Source organism: Limulus polyphemus, unplaced genomic scaffold (assembly GCF_000517525.1).
Source record: "Limulus polyphemus unplaced genomic scaffold, Limulus_polyphemus-2.1.2 Scaffold2998, whole genome shotgun sequence".
In the NCBI taxonomy this organism is placed as follows: Eukaryota; Metazoa; Arthropoda; class Merostomata; order Xiphosura; family Limulidae; genus Limulus; species Limulus polyphemus.
The window spans coordinates 114,099-131,491 of NW_013668608.1; the positions used below are offsets into that span (position 1 = coordinate 114,099).

Sequence of the window (17,393 nt, forward strand, 5' to 3'; positions counted from 1 at the left end):
GTTTAGTTTTAATTATTTATTATAATTTTAAAAAACAAACAATAACAAAAGTATTTAAGTGGCATGTAATGACAGTCAGAATTCTGTTTTCCTTTTTAAGAATGTACAACTGAAAGTAAAGAAGAATGTATAATATATTTATCACACTAGCTACAGCTAGTCTCAATTAAACAGGATTCCTGGCATATAAATAAGTTAACTAATTAACAGTGTTAATTTAAATTATTGTTATTCTAGAAATTTATGATAAACATGGTTAAATAAGCAAGTGATTCAGTAATCAACATTTCTCTGAGTAGATAAAGAATAATGAATATTAATTTGGTACCCATGTAACACTGGTTATATTTCTAGCTTGCAGTAAGTACAGTTCTCCAGGAATTTTGCAATTGTTCTCAACTGCATTTCATGAAAACATTTGTTTGGTGCATAATACCATGACTGGTGCACAGTTGCAATTTTATTTTTCACAAGCAATTTAAAAAAAAATGCAAAATGGCATTATATAGTTAGTTCAAAGTTTTAGTAATCAATTTATGTTATAACATATATATTAAACAGTGCTCTGAAACTGTGTTCGATGAAACCACACAGTTCTGCTAAGGGTTTCTAAGGAACAAAATCAGCACTAGTAGATACTGTTTATATAGGATTTCTCAATATTACTAAGGCATTACAATTAGCATTTCGATTTCCACTAAAATGAACGGTGCCAATTTTAATGGATGTCAATCCTCGTTATAGCCTTGATAAAGGGTTCAAGCATTTTGAAAGTTTTAGAACCATTGATGTAAAATATTACGTTCCAGTTACTTGCAGTTTTGAAATTAAGATGAATTTTGGATTTCCCATATTACTAATGGAATGCAGACAAATGTAATTTTTAACAAAGTCTGTTTTTAATACCTATTTACTGTCAATGCAAGTCATCTGTTACAGTTACTTTTATGTTTTACAGCAATTAAGTAATCCCAGTGTCAAATCATATTAACTTGGCACAAAACTACATAAGGCCATTAATATAAGCTGTCAAGTGTAATTTACAACCCTGCTGCTGGATACATGTGTATAAAGTATGTTTTAAATCATTTAGCATTCAAACTGGAGCCAAGTGCAGAACAATTACAAATTTTCCTCAATGTTCAACCAGAGTATGTTAAACTAATTACACAGAGATCAGTGATTTTTTTGTTTGTTTGTAATTAAGCAAAGCTACACAATGGGCCATCTGTGCTCTGCCCACCAAGGGTATTGAAACCACTGTCATGCAAAAAACAAAAACAAAACTTAAGTACTTTTATTAAAAAATGAAAGCATAAAAAACAAAACGTGTTTTCATAGCTTCCTGTTACATAATTGTTGTCATGAGGCATAACAGTCAGATGTTTAATTCGTAACAAGTCATGCAACCAGTGAAATGAATCCAACTAATGCTGCTTAATAAAGCAGTTTTTAAAAATAGATTTTTTAAATACATAGAATTTTGTAATAGAAGACATGTATAACTGTAATACTATTATTTTAAATGCTTTCCTCACATAATGAAAACAAATATTATTTTAGAAAGACTGTTTCTTGATTGTTTATGTTAATTTATGATGCAAAGATGTTGCAATGGCTGATGTTTGTAAAGATCATGTATGGAAAAAAACAAGTGAGGCTGGTGTGATAATGTTGTAATTGTGCTAGACAATCTGTTCACTTTCTAATTTATCAGCTGCTGAAAATATACTTTACTATAACAAAAAGGTAAGAAATTTAACTTATAAAAGCTAAGTTACTGTACTGTTTAAAACATTACTTCACCAAAACCATCCAAGCCATCATTCTAAAACTGATAAGAAACAGATTACTAATTGAAGGCTTTAAGGGCCATAATTCTAGGGTGTTGTTGAAGATTGGATTAGGACTTGAAAATAATAAAGACCATGTAAAGTTACACATTTAAATTTTGTGTAAAAAATATTGTATAGTTGTATCAGAAACATATCACACGGAAAATGTTAAATATAATAACATATATTAGTTCTCAAATAAGATTTGTGTTTAATTAAATCAATCTTAACAACATAAAATATGTTTATATTAATTCCTCTCAGAAAGCCTCTGTAGTTTTAACAAAAAAACAACATGATGTTCCTTCTTTTAAACATTATTAGGAAAATACAAAAATTATGTACTAAAAATAAATTAATATTAATTGAACTCTACATTGTAGCTATAACAACATGTAAAACAAGAAGTCATTACTTACATCAATATTACTATTTACTCATGTAGGTTGGACTTATGTGCCAAAAACAAAGAGTATTCACAATTGAAAACTTGAAATAAAGTTGTGTGTATATCAACGAATATAATAATGGTTACCGATCAAATAAAAAAACTGTTTTTCATTGGTTTAAAACATAAGTATTCAGGTGGGTGTCTAAATACGACTTTTCCTAGCATGTATTTTTGGCACTATTTTTACTTAAATATTTATGCATAGCTAAGATGAGAACATGAGCCTCTCTAGCCCCACCCTTTTTTTGAACATGTCCAAAGTAATGTAACAGTTTGTAATATGTAATAAGTACACAACATGATATGTTAAAGCTGAAGTACTGTTTAGTTCAAACAAGGTAAATATAAACAACAGGCACCACTGTGGTTAATTACTTAACCAATGACCACTATGCTACACCAATGGAAGCAGTACTAGCTATTGTATTATTTGTGACCTTAGTTGGTGTGTATCTTAAGCTGAACAAATTTGTTCGAGTTATGGGAAAGCTACCAAATCTATCTGCTGCTGTCCATAATTTCGAATTGCCAACCAGAGGGAAGGTAACTGACAAGCAGAACCCATGCACTCCCAAATCTTGGGCTATTCTTTTGATCAACTAATAGATTTAAACATATCATAATACCCTCAGTTAACCTGGTGGTTACCTCTTGAATTGGGGATTGTGGATTTGATATTCAGTACCACCAAACACTCTCCTTTTCAACTGTAAGGACATTATAAGGTCATGGTCAATTCCATTAATCACTAGTAAAAGAGTAGTCCAAGAGTTGACATTGAGTGTTGGTGGCCAGTTGCCTTCTCTGTGGTAACCATATCAAAATTATGGATGTGACTGATAGCCTTATTAGTTTTGCCATAACTTATAAACAGAGAAACATACATACTGCTGCTGTGGCTTTAAGGATAAGCAAGATTGGTGGCAATGGGAATCAAAACTAAGCCCCTTAAGTAAGAAGACATCCCCCCATATAACCAGATCATGGTAGTCTGAAGCTGAACAAATTTGAATTAATAAACAACTAATAAATAAAAATCCTAATGCCAATATTTCATTTAATTGGATAGTTGGAATAATTAATAATAATAATGAAAAACCCTAATTATGATTAACTGACTATTTTCATACGTTGTGACATTAATCAATTGAACTGAACAAACTTGATTTAATTGAAGATAATAAATCAAAGTCATAATGGCAATATTTTGATTACTTGAATAATGAATTGTTGGAATAATCGAAAACAAATAGTAATAATAGGAAACCATAATTTTGATTCGATAGTTATTTTCATTACACTAATTAATTAAGCTTAACAAATTTGAATGAATCAAACATATTACTGAGAAATCTTAATGGCAATATTTTAAAAACTTGATATAATCTAAAAACAGTACTATTTAGAAACATTTAATTTTATTAGTTGATTATTTTTGTGATATTAATCGAGTTAAATGTAATTTTTTGGTTAAATGATTATTTTACATGACACTGTAATTGATTGTTGCAGTTAACTATCCAGCTCTATTGAATAAATACACAAATTAGCTGCAATATATTTTACAAGAATTTGTTCTAACCTTTTAAGGAGTTTGCATACAAATAGCTTTTATTTTAACACAGATGCACAACAGCTAACTAAGTTAGAATAACTTTCAATACTCAAATAAATGCCATTGTCTAAGTTCATAATAAAAGTAGGTTAAAATTTATCTTGTATAATTGTTACTTTTAAAAATTGTAATTTTATTAAAAATTAGTTATCTGTTTTACAAAAATAGGCATGCATTATAAGTTCTTAGCTTCAGATTTGCAATTATTAAACCTTTCTAAATTTGTAATGGTTCCTCATCATTAGTTTGACACAAGAATGTGTAGAATCTATCGCTATGTTCCTCTTAACTCGTATAAAAGAGCATTTTAATACTGTGAGTTGAGCTGATGCTGAGGAGCCATTACAAATTAGAGAGATTTTAATTAATTATATATATCAAGTCAAGGATTAATCAAAAAAATTTTCTAAACCATTTCTTTTGGCATTTTAAGAAAAAAGGTGATATACTTAAAAAAAACTTACTTGAATGTTTTTACACTTTTGAATTCATCAACCTGAAATAATGAAAAGCATATCACTCACAACAACTATGAAGCATTTCTTTCTTTTTGTTTTTGCCAAGTTCATACAACTAATTACAGTTAGCTTACACATGTATGAAACTGCATTGTTCTGGAGGCTATATCTCACTACATGCAATGAGGACCATAAAGAATTTATACTTAAATATTAGTAGGAACTATAGTTTTACTAATACAACAGAAAATATTTATATATTTATATTCTCTGGGAACTTTGATTATTTCTAAACAAAGCCTAGACCAAATAGTAACTATACAATATTGCTACTTGTTCTATTAACTAAATTAAAAGTTTCTGTAGAAAACACAGTTTGACATGTTCTTTTGGAGCTTTGGATATTCCCAACCAAAGTCTAGACCTTATAACAACCAGACAACAGTGTTATATTAATGAAATTAAAAGTTTCCGAAAAATTACAATCCTTACATGTTCTTTGGGAACCTGGGCTATTTCTAGTAAACGAAGTTTTCCTTCATATTGAATCAAAGTACCACCCTAAGGAGAATGAAATAAATTTTTTATAAGTACAAGCACACTGCTACAAAAAAATAAAATCAATAAAGTTAGAAAAAAATGTCCTTTACTCTCCAGATAATTATAAAAAAACTTTTTATTTCAGCCAACTTTTTCACATTGTAACTTCATCAGGGCTAGTAGTACAAATTCTTATATTGTTAAAATGTGTAAATCTCTCCAGTATGCACAACAAATTCTGAAAAACAACAAAATACACCACAAACAATAAATGCTTAAGCAAACATTCCAAACAATTTAATTGATTCAAACATATTCTGAAGACTACTTATAAACCTGACAAGTTTTGTTAAAAGTAAATAATAGTATTTCTAATAGGTAAATATATATAATTGTTAATAGAAATTGTTTGGTTAAATAACATCCTTTAACGATCACATGACTAATCTACATCTGTTAATAACTATCGTTTAATGTCATGTTCTCTTTTTTTTTAAATAATAATTATAAGAGCATACACATGACTTAACTTTGTTACCATTTTCCCTTTTTTATAGAAATGTTGTTTTGTAAATGTCATTGTTCACATTTCTGTGAATACAATAACTTTAATAAAGCTTAGGGTGAGAATATTCTGACCAGTAAGCGAAGTTTGGAGGTTAAGTGCATGCATATTTATTTATTCTTTTATTTGTGTTCTAAAATCTGAAAGTTGTGCCAAGAAATGTGACATTTCTGAATTTTGCTTTGTTGTATTTTCAATACTGCCTCAAAGCAAAGGGATTAAAATTATGAACAGATTTATAATTCTCAAACCCAGAATTGTAAAAACAGCAGTTCCTCACCTTAACATCAGCAATTGTCTTGTCTGTAACTTCCATAATAAACTCAGGGTGAGGATCAGAAGAGTGGTTCAGCATTGTGTTTAAGATGTCTGAAGATAGTCAAGAACATTGTGTTTAAAGTTGTTTTTCTACCAAAATTGTTACATATAAAAATTAAATCTTACAAAAGTACAAGTAGATGAGAATAAAGAATAATAAATTAGTAACTTTGGAGATAAAAAAGTAAAACCAAAATAAAAAGAAAATTAATAACAATCATTATTAATAAAACATCTGATTTTTACAGCTACTATGCAGAATCTTCTAAAGTTGGAATTATCAAACTTGTGGTGTTTTCAGGTGAAACCAATTTCCTGACAAATATCAGACAGGCAAATCAGCAAATAACAGCAGATTTGATAATGAAATAAGGGGGACATTCTTAGTGGATGACTTGACTGAATTTTATGTTGCAGGAAAAATAAAGACACATGTAAATAACAATCTTCATTTAAACACAACATAAAAAAGTGTGCATACTTGTCTACACTGGATCAGTGAATAGCTCACCAGCTTTACATATCTGAAGATAAATCCCTGCTGAAATAATCATAATGAAAGGCATGTCGAACTGAACAAGGAAAGAGTGCCTGAATCCTGAATATTAACTTGTTCTTTTTTTTGTTCAATGGATGGTGTCACTTCATAACTTCTAGCTGTTCCCTGACAACACTGCTCAATTATCAGCTTCAGTCAACGTCACAATCTGCCAACAAAGGATATTTCAGAGCTAATTTCTTCAACCTTAACTCTAAATATGATATGGAAATATCCCTGCAGGCAGAGGAGACATCACGTACTAGATACAAAGGGCAGAGCAGCTAGAACAAGATAATGGTATCAATTCTGGACCATCGGTTATTGCCATCAGTGTAGATATTATATAATTAGTAATTTGGAATAATGTTTTATCATTATAGAAGGTAGGAAACCCATGATATACCACATATCACAAATCAATTAAGAATTTTTTTTAATTTGTATTTTGTCAATTATTTTATTGTAACTGGCTATATTTCTGACTACTCAGGATTTCTACCGGTATATACATTTTTCAATTTGTGGTTCAAAATATAAATCAACTATCTCTTCACAACTCAGAGGATTATTTCTATTAGTCGCCATTTTTAAACATTTTTTCAAAGGATACTAACATCAACAGTGGCTCCAAGATTGTCAATATTTGAAACAAAACAAACTTCTTTTCCTTGATCAATAAACTGTTGTAAGAGCCCAGATTTATGAAATGACTCGTAGAAGTCACCATGGCCTGGTGGATACCACCTACATGAACAAAAAACAGAAACTGTTTCTCTAAAGTCTATATATCTATAAAACATCTTGTATCTAGGATGATTTAAAACCACAACAAAAATTAAACTTTAAACATTTTGAACTTGTACAAAAGCCTTACAATACATCTCTTGGTACAAAGTCATACACAGAAACATACATTTAGATATCATACTAAAACTTTATAATATTCATACAAAAGCCTTACAATACATCTCTTGGTACAAAGTCATACACAGAAACATACATCATCAGTTAGGTAGCTTTATTTATCATACTAAGAATAAATATGCACAAAATTCAGACATTACAGTAATAAGTAAATATTGGTCACCAATTTGTTAATGTGCTACAGACTATAAGGAAAAAAAAATTAAGGAATCTCAATAGCCTAGTGGTTAAAGCCTCCACCTAGGGATCAAATCCAGGGCCCTCATGCTACCTTGGTCTGCACAACAATATAGGTACCACAACAAGGACTCCACACGTTTAGTGTAGAGGGAGGGGGACCGTAGGCTATTATTTTACTAAAGTACAATTTTACCTTTTCTGTGGTTTATCAACAAATATGTATTAGTTCAGGAAATTTAACCTTCATAAACAATAATACATAAATTACTGAAGCAGAGCAACGTGCTGAAGTAGCTAATGCATAAATCAGGTTGGTCTGTACTTTATACAACAGTGAATTAGAATTCTTTTAACGATTACTATTTACTTTCCCTTGGTTTTCAATAATATTTCTTAAAAATTTGGTGTTATAGGCTGATAAAAGTTATGCATACTTTTTTTTCAACCTTGCGATTAGTTGAAAATAGAAATAAAGAAGGTCAGAGCAAAGAATTTTTACTTACACATACTGCATGACAATGTTTGAAAGATAAAATGAAAAATAAAGGGTAACGTAGTTTCAGGAAACTAAATTACCTTTAAATTATACAATTAGATTTTTGTAACAGTCTGAGCCAGTATGGAAAACAAACACTTATAATGATACAGCAGATATTTTCATGAGAAAATCAAACGTTCTGTGATTGACAGGCACGAATGAATTTGCATGTGTGAATTACATGGATGCTTAAAATGCTATATTATAACAGGTAATTGGTAAGAAAACATTTACTCTTTAATGGTATGACTATTTGCATTTTATTAGCAAAGTTTATCAAAACTATATAAAAGAAGAAACTACACAACACTATTATTTTCAAAAGGTGCATTTTAATTTTTTTCTTCACTTTCTACAAGATCCTCAACAGAATCATTAGGATTGTCACATATGTTCTCCCTCCTTCTTTTATAGTTTTATATAATAATAATAATATCTGATTTACCATTGTCTTCATGTTTTCAAATTGATTTTATTACCTTTGGTTGCCATTTTCTCTGTATGCTTCATGTACAATCATAACTGAAAGGTGACATTTTTCTTACACTGAAAACGTATTTGTGATAGGTAATTACATCCTCTTACACAAAGCTATCTCAATCTTCTTTCTGCCCTGTAAGCCCTGCAAAAAAAATTCTGCACTCAGCACACCAATCTATATACCCTATCAATTTTGTGCCATTTTTGAACCTGTAAATAACACATGGCTACTCTCCACCAATAGTATTGTGCCACCTATATTGGCGTAGCTAGATCCCTCTGTTGTTTCCATTCAATCCTCATTTTCGAGAATTACAAGACAGAAGAAGTCCCCAAACTCAATATGAGCAGGCAAAGAATATCCTGGAGCTGGAACAATAAGAAGAGGGGCCACTACTGCAAACAACTATAGGAATAAGGTGCTATCATCCCCAACCCAGTATTACGAAGACGATCCCATGTAGGTTGGTCCTGCTCCAACCAACAGTTGTCCACCTGGGAAATAACAATAACATCCAGGGGAAAATGGAAGGAGGGAAACCAGCTTTGCCCTCTTCTCACTGAGTGTATAATCATGAGTATTTATGGTAAATTAAATCTTTAAACTCAGTCAGGAGGAAACCTCAATGGTCCACCATCCCAATGACTGGGAACTGGTAAAGACTCCTGTGCTCCACTGGAAGAAAAAAGGGTGGAAGTAAATGTTGTGGGGAGTCTGGAGGAACATCGCACCAGAGAAAGCACAATGGGTGTCCACAATTTTCTATTTTGAAAAGCAGACCAACCCCAATTTATTCAATCAAAGGGTTGGCAGGGATGGGCAGAAATCCCTTTGTGCTTTACTCATGAAGTCCATGAGTGATGGACCACCATTGAGTAAAACTTACTGATATTTAGACACACACACACACACACACACACATATATATATATATATATACATGTGTGTGTCAACTGGGTATGTCAACAGTGGTCTTGTGGAACAGCCCATCACTATAGTGAGCTGTTTTAGTGTAATCAATAAATAGTGCAAGTTTGAGGCAAAGAATACCTGACCAGGCAACACCTGCCACAGAATGGGATCCAATTATAAGGGGGTAAAATGAAGGTTGATGAAAATAAAAACATAAATGAAAGGAAGTGATAAGACCTACCTAGTCAAAGGCGAACAGATGTTTCCAGAATTGCCATGGGTGGGAGACGATATCCACCTGAGGAAGGTACAAATTGTGCAGATAATGAGTGACAAAGGTATTGGGAGTAGTTTGCACTCCAACAGACGGTGAAGGTGAGCAGCCAAAGACATGGTGATATGATGAATTTGATACGAAGAAATGCCATGAAGACAGCAACCTTCCATGGATAAGTCTGAATACGCCAGCCTAACAAGTTGACAAACTCAACCATTTAGCACGACAGAGGATAGATCATGAGAAATGAAATGGTTCCAGGGAATAAAAGTTGAGAACATGAACTCCAAAAGGAGGCACTATGTGCCACATACCATCGTAAGGAGTGAACCGGACAAAAAGGCCAATCAAGATCAGAATAGAAGCACAGGTTGGAGATGGAAGACAAAGAAATGGGTGTAAAATCCAAACTGGTAGAGGATGCAGGGAAAATGAATGGCATATCTGTTTGATAATGTCTGCAAGCAAAGAGGAGAATGAAAGAGGTATTGAGGGAGAGGTAATACATGGAACACATAGACAAATTTTCAAAGGGAGGATGGGAAAAGGCATAAAGGATCCTAATGAGATCGCAATCAGGGAAATCAAAGGAACGTGGAGGATGCACAACTGAAAATGAGTGGAAAAGGAAGGAAATGACAGGGGAAGACAAAACTTTACAAAACTTGGATAAACGTAAGGTGTTCAACAAGGCTGTCCAATAGTTCGACATGGTCAAAGTGGACAAGCTTTTGCTAAACAACCAGATGAAGAATTGGGAAAGATTAGGAATGGAAGGGTAAGAAGGACAGAAACAATGTCAAAGAGACCAAAGGAGGAAGGTAGACCATTGCCTTTGGTAAATGAACATGGATGAAAGTCTGGGAAAGAAAAGATGCAACATGTGGAGTCAGTCTCTGGGCTGAGGCAATGTACCTGACAAAAGCCATGCATGGAGATGGATTGTGGAGATTTCTGAAAGAACAGTCTGAATAAGGGTGACCATACTAAATTTCTGAATTTTAATCTCCCATTTTGTTTGGTATATGCATTTAAAGCCATATTTGTTACATGTATGTAAACAGTTTTTTGTGCATACATAAATGAAACAAAGAAATATGTGTTTTTTAAATGTATTTCTATTCCACGGGTATGAAAATACATGTATACTACATTTAAAAGATTACCATGCATTTGTACATCCCACACATTAGGTCATTAGCACAAATACGTGTATAGCAAATTTATACTCAAATTCTTTACATTATTGGTTATGTGTTTACTTTCTATAAAAGTCTTTAATAGATAATTGTTTGTCAAATTTACACTGGTGGTGTTGCAATTGACCCTCGAGAGTCATGACAGTATCTAAAATGTCTGACAAACCTTGCTCAAGTGCAAAATGTTTTAGGTCAAAAGCCTATTGTTGTGCTTGCATGAATGACTTGATGTTGGCAGATGGTGGTTCTGGCTCAGGCAAAGAGGTTGGCTCTTCATCATCCAAAATTGTGTTCTCACTTTGAGAAGGCTTTTCTGCAATTCGTTGCTCCTAACCCTTATTTAATAAAATTTTTAAGATAACTCTCTAAAAGGTCATGACATGTACACTTTAACCTGTCCACAGCAAAAAGGGTTAACTGCCCACTTTTAGAGTGCCCATATAAAAAAACGAGACTAAAGACACAGCCCTTAATCCAGAATATCAAGGTGCCCATTATTGCCAGATTTATTTTGGTTACAAATAGCAGAAGAAAGAAAGAGAATGAAAAGGTCTGCCCTTAATGGTGCAGTGCCTGTTGTTTCAAGGTGCCCATTAATTGAGGTTCTATTGTACATAATATTAACAAATGTGGAAAAACGACTAAAATAATCTAGAAAAATAATATAATAATCAATATCTAACTTACAAGTCACCTAAATTAACTTAGATGACAAACAACACATAAATAGCTAACTTACCAAAGTCCAAGAACTGATGACTGGAAACACTTAATTCTCCCATGTGTAAAGAAGGACAAAGCCACACAAAGGACAGCTGAGCCACACTTACCATGGGTATATTCACCAGATGTGAAAGTACAAGTTGAAATTCTTACCATAGGCCCATTAGGAGAAGTGGAAGCAATATGAAGAAAAAAACCTCCACCACAGTGAACGAGGTGGCACGGCAACTGGAGTAGGAAAGAGAAAACTAACGAACTCAGCCACATTTCGAATATACAGCAAACCAAAATGTGTTGACTGATGACCTGATTGACAAGTTGTAAAAAAATGTGGAAGGGGGGAAACTCATGAACAGATGTAGAGTGTGACAGACCAAAATAAGAAGGTGCGGAAAAAAGAGAGTCCAAATTGTCTTCTCCTTCGTTGTATTCTTCATCAAAAACATTGTCAAGTTGAAAAGAAGAAGAAATTGCTAGCCAAACATATGAATCTAGCTCCCTGCAAATTGAGGCCTGTATCTCTTCTGCAGAGAAAGTCGAACCTGATTCCTTTGAAGTCATACCAGTAGTGTTTTCGACTGTAATATGAATTCCTGTAGTTGATACATTGAATCATGAATTGCTGAAATAATTGAATGTAAATGCAGTAAAATAAAACTGTTAGAAAAAAAAAGAACTCGAAATGGCAAAGAATCACAATCATAAATGGTAGCCACATGCGAAAAAGCACACAGATAATCAATGCTGCCTCAATTGAGAAAGTGAGGAGTGAGTGGGAATAGAAGAGATAGCTATCTGCACCAATATAGGTGGCACAATACTATTGGTGGAGAGTTGTCACATGATATGTACATGTTCAAAAATGGCACGAAATTGATGGGATACATAGACTGGTGCACTGAGCATGAAAATTTTTGAGCAATGCTTAGAGGGCAGAAAGAAAATTGAGATAGCATTGTGTGAGAAGTGGTAAGACTGTATCAATAGATCTATTATTATGCTGATCATCATATTTTCATATATAAATGTTTCCACTTTCCTCAGGAGTATTGAAACGTGTGATTGAATATGGCTTTTCAGCAGGCAACAAATAGCACCTGTAATTAGATGTGTTGTGCCCATGTATGTGCATGAAACCACACTTCAAATGAAAAGGACTGGCATTTGCAATGTTGTGTTCACAACTGTTTTGTTGTATGTCTTTTTAACTATACAGAAATTGGAACAGAATTTTTCAACCTGAATGGTACCTTTTTGTGCACATGGGCTAACCATCTATGTCGGAAACACCAATGATAATATCTTAAAAGTGAAAGCAATGGTGTACTAATATGTTAACCACACTATCTCAGATATCAAGTGCCAAAGAGGTCTTTCACTTAATACCAGGGCTCTTCAAGCCTGCTGGGATATGAAAGGCATAGTAATCATTGAAATGCTATTTACTTGAACAACACCCATTTTGGTGTGAAGTAGATAAGTTGGTAAATTGTAATTTCTATTGATTATATCTAAATTATTACACAAGAACTGGGTTCATGATTATAATTAACATCAAATTATCTATTTATTTTAATACCAAAGAGCTTACTATTAATTTTATTTATTTACTTTACATGAATTAGCATTATTCATCAGTTAGAAAAGCTGCAGAGCAAGTAAACTAGTCTTTTTTTCTGATCCCAGAGTAGGTCATATAATTACAGCATCAATGGGGAAAGACTACATCAGTAATCATGAGAGCGTATGAGTGAATGTAAAGTATAATGTAACAATATGTCAATCACACTATATCTACTTTATCCAGTGTCAATGAGGCCTTTCGCTCAATATCAGGGATAATCAGGCTGACCTAGTAGTGGTTGAGATGCTATTTATATCATCAGTTACTTGAACAATTGTTTCATTTTGGACTAGATTAAGCTGGTTAAATTTGATTTTTGTGAATTTTTATTTAAATTATTTCACACAGAATTAGGTTCATGATTTTTATTAATATCAAATTGTTACAGTAACTGAGCATTAATTTTGAACTACTGAACAGAGGAAGGGCAGGCAGCCAGTATCATTCAGTGTCACAAAGGTTTTATTCAGATCTTTGAACCAAATAATAGGATTTAGCGTCACTTTTATAGCATGCTCACAGATGAAAGTGCATGTTCAGTGGCATCATGTTTTAAACCCAATTAATGCACTAAGCCACTATATAACTTTCCACAAGTGTTACATTCTAACTGTTCAGAAAACTTACATGATTACAAGTGCCATATTCTGTTTTTTCATACATTTTAAATGACACAAAACTTACACAAGTGACACATTTTATTCATGCTGTACACTTTGTTAATCAGTTAAAACCAATGACAGTTAAAACATGTTACAGCAACACATGTTTTAACTGTTCATGTTGTACACATTTTTAATCACACGAAACTTACATAAGTGAAATATTAACTATGCAGGTTATACACTAGCTTATTCAAGTAAAACATTAACTGTTCAGGTTGTAAACAAGCTTACATGAAACCTACACAAGTAAAACATTAACTATTCAGGCTTTATACTAGCTTATAAAAGTAAAACATTAACTGCACATGTTGTACACTAGATTGTACAAAACCTACACAAGTAAAACATTAACTGCACATGTTTTACACAAGATTGTACAAAACCTACACAAGTAAAACATTAACTGCACATGTTTTACACGAGATTGTACAAACCTACACAAGTAAAACAATAAATGCTCAGGTTGTATACTAGCTTATACAAAACCTACACAGTAAAACAAACTACTCAGGTTGTATATTAGCTTATACAAAACCTATACAGTAAAACATTAACTGTTCAGGTTATATATTAGCTTATACAAAACCTACACAGTAAAACATTAACTGCTCAGGTTGTATATAGCTTATACAAAACCTACACAGTAAAACATTAACTGCTCAGGTTTTACATGAGATTGTACAAAACCTACACAAGTAAAACTAACTATTCAGGCTTTATACTAGCTTATAAAAGTAAAACTAACTATTCAGGCTTTATACTAGCTTATAAAAGTAAAACATTAACTGCACATGTTGTACACTAGATTGTACAAAACCTACACAAGTAAAACATTAACTGCACATGTTTTACATGAGATTGTACAAAACCTACACAAGTAAAACATTAACTGCACATGTTTTACACGAGATTGTACTAAACCTACACAAGTAAAACATTAACTGATTAGGTTGTATACTAGCTTATACAAAACCTACACAGTAAAACAAACTACTCGGGTTGTATATTAGCTTATACAAAACCTATACAGTAAAAACATTAATTGCTCAGATTGTATACTAACTTATACGAAACATACATAGAAAATATTAACTGCTTAGGTTGTACACTAGCTTATACAAAACCTATACAGTAAAACATTAACTGTTCAGGTTCTATATTAGCTTATACAAAACCTACACAGTAAACCATTAACTGCTCAGGTTGTATATAGCTTATACTAAACATACACAGAAAATATTAACTGCTTGGGTTGTACACTAGCTTATACGAAACATACACAGAAAATATTAACTGCTTAGGTTGTACACTAGCTTATAAAAAACCTATACAGTAAAACATTAACTGCACATGTTTTACACGAGATTGTACAAAACCTACACAAGTAAAACATTAACTGTTCAGGTTCTATGTTAGCTTATACAAAACCTACACAGTAAAACAAACTACTCAGGTTGTATATTAGCTTATACAAAACCTATACAGTAAAAGATTAACTGCTCAGGTTGTATACTAGCTTATAAAAACAAAATATTAACTGTTCAGGCTATATATACCAGCTTACATAAAATTTACACAGTAAAACATAACTGTTCAGGTTGTATACTAGCTTACACAAAACCAACAGAGTAAAACATTAATTGCTCAGGTTTTAGATTAGCTTACACAAAACCTACAGAGTAAAACATTAATTGCTCAGGTTTTAGATTAGCTTACACAAAATTTACAAGTGACATACATGTACTTTAACTGTTTCACCATACCTTTTTTTAACTATACAAAACATTCTAAGTGCTCAAACAAGTGACACAGATTCTAACTGCTTACTTTGTACAATTTGTTTATATCCATTACGACTAAACTCTGTCAAGTACAAAAAATATTCACTGCTCTCAAAATCACAAGATATACAAGAAGAACTATAATTCTGAAATGTGTGGTATTAAAATAGTAAAAAGTTCCATTTAGATGCATAGCTTCGAGCTTACACTGTTTACAACTTACGCTTCAGGATCCGAGTTTTCTACAGATGTTGCTACGGGAAGCATGCTCTCTCGATTTATCCTTGGATATCTGCAAGCCAGTTTACCAGTATTAGAACATCATGAAATAACTGTGACAAAACACGTTTCAGCAATTAATTAAATAGTTTCCTTTTCATATTTTAAAGTAAACAGAGACACAATTAAAGCTGGAAGTTGTACATCATTTCGTAAATACTTTTAATAAGAAAGACCTTAATCTGACTTGACCACAGTATTCATGCTGAAACATTAATATTTTATAATATGATAAACTATGAAGAATAATTAGTTTCACAGACACCCTAACAGTCACTAATACAAATCTAATAGCTCTACATGAGAAAACATTCATACCTTCCTCTGTATTATCAACCCAAAAAAAGCCAATAGTTGTATATAATTTGTGATTTTTTCCTTGTTGTGTATTTTACATGACATATGAAATTATAATGGTCTACATATGTATTCCAAAGTGCTACATTTTCTATTTTTCTTTATATTTAAAATTTACAAATAGAAATTGTAAATAAGTGTTTGAACTGAGCACAAATTCTTCATTGGTAAGCTTAATTTGAATTAGAAGACAATTATGTATAAAATTCAAAGACAAACACAATTTTGAGGAAACATCAGGAAACTATTAAAAAGAAATGTTTACACATACTTGTTTTGTTCAAATGTGTAAATTTTGACATTAAATCCTCTGTACTTCTTCAGCACTTTCTGTGTATCCTCTTCAGTGTTGAAAGAATTCATTAGGACCAAGGGAACATCAACATTATATGTTTTGTTCAGATGCTGGAAAAATTCAGGATAATTAAAAAAGTTACATAGAATTAAAGCTGAACGTTTTTTTTTTATGTGAATGATTTATTCCTTGTTATTCAGTGGTTTCCATAAGTAAACGTTTTTTGAACAACTCACAAACTCCTGGCAAAGTAGCAGCCAATTATTACTATTTTTACTGCCTCATTACAGAAAGCTAGTTTTGAAATAAGGAAGTTTTCACTGCACAGTTGTGAAAATAATAGTTTTTAAAACAGTATATCTGGGAAGAATGAAATGAAAATTGTGACATACAGGGCTAATGTAAACTGAAGATTTAAATGCAAAATAAAACAATTAATGTGAAATTGGTAGATTCCACACAATTTTGTTTATCATACATGCCACAGATTTCTTTAACTCTTTACCTATGGGGGCCATTCTGTCTTATTGTGAGGGCAAAATCACATTTGTGAATTGAAAAAATTATAGAGAACTTATCTTTTATTCAATTTTAGATTTTAATTTTGTAAATAGTAGCATAACATTCAATTATTTTTCCTAAATTGTATTATTTAATGAAGTTTAATAAGAAATTTAATTTGAAAAATCCCAAATACGTTTGAGACTATAAATAAGCACCCTCTAAGAAGAAAATATTTTTCAATGTTTTTAAAATTTTTGTCCATGTACTTTAGCACTGGTCCTGCCATCTATGATTGGTATCTAAACCTTTTTCTAGTCTGTTTTCTTTATAA

The 17,393-nt window shown here is 31.9% G+C and overlaps 1 protein-coding gene across 2 annotated transcripts in view; it reads right to left on the reverse strand.

Annotated features, from left to right (window-relative positions):
- LOC106468411 (UTP--glucose-1-phosphate uridylyltransferase-like) overlaps positions 1 to 17,393 on the reverse strand; it is a 37,115-nt gene that overhangs the window by 7,826 nt on the left and 11,896 nt on the right. For both annotated transcript variants that reach the window (XM_013928838.2, XM_022396748.1), the window contains 6 exons: positions 16,535 to 16,668; positions 15,851 to 15,919; positions 6,934 to 7,067; positions 5,745 to 5,833; positions 4,852 to 4,920; positions 4,366 to 4,397 (listed from right to left, as the gene is read on the reverse strand). In XM_013928838.2, the coding sequence (XP_013784292.1) occupies positions 4,366 to 4,397; positions 4,852 to 4,920; positions 5,745 to 5,833; positions 6,934 to 7,067; positions 15,851 to 15,919; positions 16,535 to 16,668 (527 nt within the window). The remainder of the gene's footprint in view (positions 1 to 4,365; positions 4,398 to 4,851; positions 4,921 to 5,744; positions 5,834 to 6,933; positions 7,068 to 15,850; positions 15,920 to 16,534; positions 16,669 to 17,393) is intronic.